General features: G+C 44.5%; 1 protein-coding gene across 1 annotated transcript; it reads left to right on the top strand.

Annotated features, from left to right (window-relative positions):
* Window positions 1-201: 201 nt before the first annotated feature.
* Window positions 202-1,491, top strand: LOC131292083 (mucin-5AC-like). Its single transcript, XM_058320773.1, has one exon. The coding sequence runs from the start codon at window positions 202-204 to the stop codon at window positions 1,489-1,491; it is 1,290 nt and encodes a 429-aa protein (XP_058176756.1).
* The last annotated feature ends 5,725 nt before the right edge of the window (window positions 1,492-7,216 follow it).

The following is a 7,216-nucleotide window of genomic DNA, read 5'->3' as shown; positions in this document are numbered from 1 at the left end:
AGCATTTTCGTTATTTCGTCCTATAAAATGCCTATTTTTGAACGCTCATAACTTTTTTTTCGTTCGTACGATTTTTAATCTGTCTTCACTTGTTTGACTAAAATTGAATTTCCTTCAGTTCCTCTCCGAGACTCGTTGCGATCGGACGCACTTTTACCAAAACAGAGTGTTAAAAAAAAAAGTGCAAAAGCAAGCCACATCATGGCTGCTTCGAGAAGCACCCTGCGGGTGGATTTCTCGAAGCTCCCCAAAAGGCCGTCCTTGATGGAGGCCACAACCCTCGCCATGACCAAGCTGGGTCTAAGCAGCTCTTCAATCGTTTCAATCCGGACGAAGCCGGCATCCCACTTCCTTCACATCCGAGTGAAGGACCAGAGCCTTGCTCTAAGAACCGTCGAGGAGAACGACGGCAAGCATTCTCTCGAATGCGACGGGAAGAAATTCCCGATCCCGATCGTAATGGTCGACAATTCCGTGGTCATCAAAATCCACGACCTGTCCGAGGACATCACGGACAGATGCATTACGGATTTCTTTGCTCGCTACGGAGAAGTCCGGTCAATCCGAGCCGGAGTATGGGCGAAGCCATACCCGTGTGCCGGAATCCCTGACGGATACCGCTACGTCACAGCGGTCTTGTCTAAGCCGGTGCCGTCATACGTCTCGATTGGAGGGGAAGAGACGCTGGTAACATACCGGGGACAGCAGCAAACGTGTCGAACATGCCGTCTTGCTGCACACCATGGGATGACCTGCACCCAAGGCAGGAAACTGGTGGCTCAGAAGACGAGCGTCAACGAGAGGCTGTCGTATGCCTCAGCGGTGCAGAATGGCACCGAAAACCCTGCTCCAGCAACAGTCCCCCGGGCGAGCACACAAACCGTCCGTGCACCGACCGACCCGGTGAGCACACCGACCGTTCCGGCAAGCACAATGCTCATCCCATCGAGCACACCGATCATCCCGGCGCCCGCATCGACCGTCCCGGAGAGCGCACCGGCCGTCCGCGCACCGACAGTCCCGACGAGCACATCGACCGTCGCGGCGAGCACATCGACCGTCGCGGCGAGCGCACCGGCCGGTGCTTCGAGCCTGACAATAGGCGCACCAGCAACGATCATCCCGATGCAGGCCACTAGCGTTGCGGCTAGTACACGGACCGTCCCGGCAGTAGCATCTTTCATCCGGGCAAGTGCGTTGACCGTACCGGCAGCATCGACCAGCACCAAGATGGACAACGCCGGACTTCAGGTGGACGCCGATGCCTCATCGACGTTCAAAGCCCCTCGTGTCCCTTCACCTTCCGCTACACCTTCATCCCTTTCCTGGCAAACAGTGGCAGGTAAGAGAAAGACGGACGAACAGACGGACAGCGACGTGTCGTGCAAGTCTGGGGAGGAACCGATCAAGCGTAAGCCAGGTCGTCCTCCCAAAAAGACCAATGCCACGGCAGCGAAACCGACTGGGGTAATGGAAGTGGACGCACAGTAGTTTGGTGGAAATGGATGAGTTGATGACATCAGTGACGATCGCATCGATAAACATCAATGCGATATCCAATTCCACCAAACTAGATGCACTACGAACTTTCATACGCACTCTTGACACAGACATAATCTTCCTACAAGAAGTTTCTGTCAAAGACTTAGTGCTCCCTGGGTACAATGTTGTAACAAACATTGACCACACAAGGAGAGGTACAGCGATCGCCTTGCGGGTGAACCTAAAATTTTCTCACGTCGAGCGTAGCTTGGACTCACGACTAATCTGCGTCCGGCTTGAGAATTCTTCCACGCTATGCAACATTTACGCTCCTTCGGGAAGTCAAAACAGAGCTGAGCGGGAACTCTTTTTCAACCGCTCGTTGGCGTACTACCTGCGGAATGCACCGGGACCGGTCATCCTTGCAGGGGATTTCAACTGCGTGCTGAAGTCCAAGGACGCCACGGGTATGGGGAATACGAGTCTCACTTTGCAAAACTTTGTTGACAGTATGCAGTTGTGTGACAGCTGGGAGGCTCTCAAAGGAAACTTTGTAGAGTTCTCTCACATCACACGTGGTTCGGGCTCTCGCATCGATCGCTGCTACGTCTCTAAGGACATGAAGGATCAACTGCGTGCAACAGACATGCACGTATTGTCTTTCTCGGACCATAAGGCGCTCACGGTGCGCATCTGCCTTCCAAACATACCTCGCATGCGGCAAAATGGATACTGGCAACTTCGGCCACATATCTTGACAGCCGAAAACATGGAGGAGTTTAGATGTAAGTGGAACTATTGGACAAAACAGCGAAGGAGCTTTGGCTCCTGGATGGAATGGTGGATTCATTTCGCCAAACCAAAAATAAAATCGTTCTTCCGATGGAAAACGAATGAAAAATACTCCATGTTCCGCTTGCAGCATAACATTCTCTATGCGAAGTTAGAGTCCTCATACGGTCGGTATCTCTCCAATCCGATCGAGTTGGTCAATATCAACCGTATAAAAGGAGAAATGCTACTCCTTCAGAGGCGTTTCTCCGAGGACTTTACAAGGATTAACGAAACAAGGGTGTGTGGGGAAAACCTCTCCACCTTTCAGCTTGAGAAACGAAGGCGGGAGCGCACCGTGATCACCAGACTTACGTGTGACAATAACGTTGTTTTGGACTCTCCAAAACAACTGGCAGACTATATACATACGTACTACAGGGAGTTATACACCGACGAGACAACAAACGTTGACGATACTTTTGCCTGTCATCGTGTAATCCCCGAAGATTGCGAAATCAACAACGATTGCATGGATGAGATCACCTACGGTGATGTCCTTCATGCAATTGAAAAATCGAAACCTCGAAAGTCTCCTGGGCCGGATGGAATTCCGATTGAATTTTATCAGCGAACGTTTGGGATAATTTGGAGAGAAATCATATTGATTCTCAACGATGCTCTCAACGGTCGTTTCCCGGCGGCCTTTGTCGATGGGGTCATAGTGCTTGCGAGGAAAAGGGGAGATGGGTGCACACTATCTTCGTACCGTCCGATCTCTCTGCTTAACACTGACTACAAGCTGCTTTCCAGAATTCTGAAGCAGCGGCTCGAGAAGATTATTGCTAGGTGGCAAATCATTTCACCGTCGCAGAAGTGTAGCAATAAACCCTGCAATATCTTCCAAGCTGTGCTCTCTGTTAAGGAGAGAATATTCGAACTCAAACGGAAGAAGAAGTGTGCAAAACTCGTCTCTTTCGATCTCTCGCAGGCGTTTGACCGTGTTGACAGGGGCTTCCTGTTTGGAACGATGGATTCGTTAGGGTTTAATCCCGCACTAGTGCGGCTTTTGAGGAAAATTGGTGAGCAATCTTCGTCCCGTGTCATAGTAAATGGATCCCTATCACCTGCCTTTCCCATCCAACGTTCCGTGCGACAAGGAGATCCCTTGTCAATGCACCTGTTCATCCTCTACCTTCACCCCCTCATCAAGAGACTCGAAGATATATGCTGCGATCAGGACGACCTGATCAACGCGTATGCTGACGACGTCTCCGTGGTGAGTACTTCCCCTTCCACAATCGAGCGGGTGAGAGCAGCAATTGAGGCCTTTGGAGTCACTTCTGGAGCGAGGTTAAACGTCCTTAAAACCACGGCTTTGGACATCGGAATGGTGACAACCGAGAACAGAATCAACCTGCCATGGCTGCACACCGTAGAACGGCTCCGTTTACTTGGAATTCTGTTCTCTAACAGTATCCGGGAAACAGCGGGCCACAATTGGGATACTGTTATCAATCACTTTCGTCAGTTGGTATGGCTGCACAGGGTGAGAGATCTAAACCTGGTGCAAAAGGTAACGCTGCTCAACTCATTCTTGCTCCCTAAGCTATGGTTTGTTGCGTCAGTCTGTGGCCCTCGCGCAATGGACATAGCCAAGGTGACAAGTTTGATCGGGTCTCTCCTCTGGAACGGATCTGGGGGTATACGTGTCTCGCTCCAGCAGCTGGCCCTGCCACGAGACCGTGGTGGCTTAAACCTACACATCCCAGCCGTGATGACAGCAGCCCTACTCACAAACCGCTATGTTGCAGAACATCAGAGCCTCTCATTTGGAGCCCAACACATCTTGTGTGCGGGAAACCCCCCAGATATTACATTGATACCGTCTACGTATCCGTGCCTTCGCAGTGTTGTCCAGCAACTGGCGTACACTCCATGTACGGTAAAAACACAGCTATCCACCAAGGCCCTCCGCAGGTTGCAAGTGAACAGACTACCCCCAGCCAAGATTCAGTCCCATCCGAAGGCAACCTGGAAAAAGGTGTGGAACAACATCCACCGAAGCAAACTAACAGCGGAGCAAAGATCCACCTTATATTTGCTTGCGAATGGCAAGATCCCGCACGGAGAGCTGCTTATGCGTATGGGACGCACGCCTTCGGCTTCCTGCATGTTCTGTGTTGAGTGTGACACCCTGGAACACATGTTCACCTCCTGCACTCGCGTTATTGCCGCCTGGGACCTGCTGCAGCAGTGCATCAGGAATGAAGCTCCAGGGTGTCAGTCGTCCTTCGAGTGTCTCCGATTCCCAGTGCTTGGGAATATAAGCATTGCGCAGCGGAAGGTTGTCCTTCGTTTGTTTGCAAACTACATCATCCACATCATTGGAAACAATGATGCTGCGATCGATGTAAATGTCCTTAAGTGTGCACTGTATTTGTGATTATAGAGTATAAGAAAGTTTTGTTTGTACACCTTATCTATTTATAAAATAAATAGTTTATATTTTACAAAAAAAAACGATTAAAGTTGGAAGTTTTTTCAGAAAAAGAGTATTTTCGTTGTTTCGTCCTATAAAATGCCTATCTTTGAACGCTCATAACTTTTTTTTCGATCGTACGATTTTTAATCTGTCTTCACTTGTTTGACTAAAATTAAATTTTCTTCCTTTTGGTACCTCGGGCGTATTTTTAGCGCTTCTAGTTTTCGAGATATTCACGTTTAAAGTTGGAAGTTTTTTCAGAAAAAGAGCATTTTCGTTGTTTCGTCCTATAAAATGCCTATCTTTGAACGCTCATAACTTTTTTTTCGTTCGTACGATTTTTAATCTGTCGCCACTTTGTTTGACTAAAATTGAATTTCCTTTCTTTTGGTACCCTGGGCGTATTTTTAGCACTTCTAGTTTTCGAGATATTCACGTTTAAAGTTGGAAGTTTTTCCTGAAAAAGAGCATTTTCGTTATTTCGTCCTATAAAATGCCTATTTTTGAACGCTCATAACTTTTTTTTCGTTCGTACGATTTTTAATCTGTCTTCACTTGTTTGACTAAAATTGAATTTCCTTTCTTTTGGTACCCTGGGCGTATTTTAAGCTCTTCTAGTTTTCGAGATATTTACGTTTAAAGTTATAAGTTTTTTCAGAAAAAGAGCATTTTCGTTGTTTCGTCCTATAAAATGCCTATCTTTGAACGCTCATAACTTTTTTTTCGTTCGTACGATTTTTAATCTGTCTTCTTTTGTTTGACTAAAATTGAATTTCCTTTCTTTTGGTACCCTGGGCGTATTTTTAGCACGTCTAGTTTTCGAGATATTAACGATTAAAGTTGGAAGTTTTTTCAGAAAAAGAGCATTTTCGTTGTTTCGTCCTATAAAATGCCTATCTTTGAACGCTCATAACTTTTTTTTCGATAGTACGATTTTTAATCTGTCTTCACTTGTTTGACTAAAATTAAATTTCCTTTCTTTTGGTACCCTGGGCGTGTTTTTAGCACTTCTAGTTTTCGAGATATTCACGTTTAAAGTTGGAAGTTTTTTCATAAAAAGAGCATTTTCGTTGTTTCGTCCTATAAAATGCCTATCTTTGAACGCTCATAACTTTTTTTTTTGTTCGTACGATTTTTAATCTATCGTCGGTTGTTTGACTTAAATTGAATTTCCTTTCTTTTGGTACCCTGGGCGTATTTTTAGCACTTCTAGTTTTTGAGATATTCACGTTTAAAGTTGGAAGTTTTTTCAGAAAAAGAGCATTTTCGTTGTTTCGTCCTATAAAATGCCTATCTTTGAACGCTCATAACTTTTTTTTCGTTCGTACGATTTTTAATCTGTCTTCACTTGTTTGACTAAAATTGAATTTCCTTTCTTTTGGTACCCTGGGCGTATTTTTAGCTCTTCTAGTTTTCGAGATATTCATGTTTAAAGTTGGAAGTTTTTTCAGAAAAAGAGCATTTTCGTTGTTTCGTCCTATAAAATGCCTATCTTTGAACGCTTATAACTTTTTTTTCGTTCGTACGATTTTTAATCTGTCGCCACTTTGTTTGACTAAAATTGAATTTCCTTTCTTTTGGTACCCTGGGCGTATTTTTAGCACTTCTAGTTTTCGAGATATTCACGTTTAAAGTTGGAAGTTTTTCCTGAAAAAGAGCATTTTCGTTATTTCGTCCTATAAAATGCCTATTTTTGAACGCTCATAACTTTTTTTTCGTTCGTACGATTTTTAATCTGTCTTCACTTGTTTGACTAAAATTGAATTTCCTTTCTTTTGGTACCCTGGGCGTATTTTAAGCTCTTCTAGTTTTCGAGATATTTACGTTTAAAGTTATAAGTTTTTTCAGAAAAAGAGCATTTTCGTTGTTTCGTCCTATAAAATGCCTATCTTTGAACGCTCATAACTTTTTTTTCGTTCGTACGATTTTTAATCTGTCTTCTTTTGTTTGACTAAAATTGAATTTCCTTTCTTTTGGTACCCTGGGCGTATTTTTAGCACGTCTAGTTTTCGAGATATTAACGATTAAAGTTGGAAGTTTTTTCAGAAAAAGAGTATTTTCGTTGTTTCGTCCTATAAAATGCCTATCTTTGAACGCTCATAACTTTTTTTTCGATCGTACGATTTTTAATCTGTCTTCACTTGTTTGACTAAAATTAAATTTTCTTCCTTTTGGTACCTCGGGCGTATTTTTAGCACTTCTAGTTTTCGAGATATTCACGTTTAAAGTTGGAAGTTTTTTCAGAAAAAGAGCATTTTCGTTGTTTCGTCCTATCAAATGCCTATCTTTGAACGCTCATAACTTTTTTTTCGTTCGTACGATTTTTAATCTGTCGCCACTTTGTTTGACTTAAATTGAATTTCCTTTCTTTTGGTACCCTGGGCGTATTTTTAGCACTTCTAGTTTTCGAGATATTCACGTTTAAAGTTGGAAGTTTTTCCTGAAAAAGAGCATTTTCGTTATTTCGTCCTATAAAAT

This window comes from Anopheles ziemanni (assembly GCF_943734765.1).
Source record: "Anopheles ziemanni chromosome X unlocalized genomic scaffold, idAnoZiCoDA_A2_x.2 X_unloc_3, whole genome shotgun sequence".
Classification (NCBI taxonomy): Eukaryota; Metazoa; Arthropoda; class Insecta; order Diptera; family Culicidae; genus Anopheles; species Anopheles ziemanni.
Note: the sequence above shows the minus strand (reverse complement) of the source record. Positions and strands in the feature narration are given on the sequence as shown.

Excerpts from the sequence above, each read along its gene's own strand:
- LOC131292083 (XM_058320773.1), top strand. The coding sequence starts at position 202 with ATGGCTGCTTCGAGAAGCACCCTGCGGGTGGATTTCTCGAAGCTCCCC.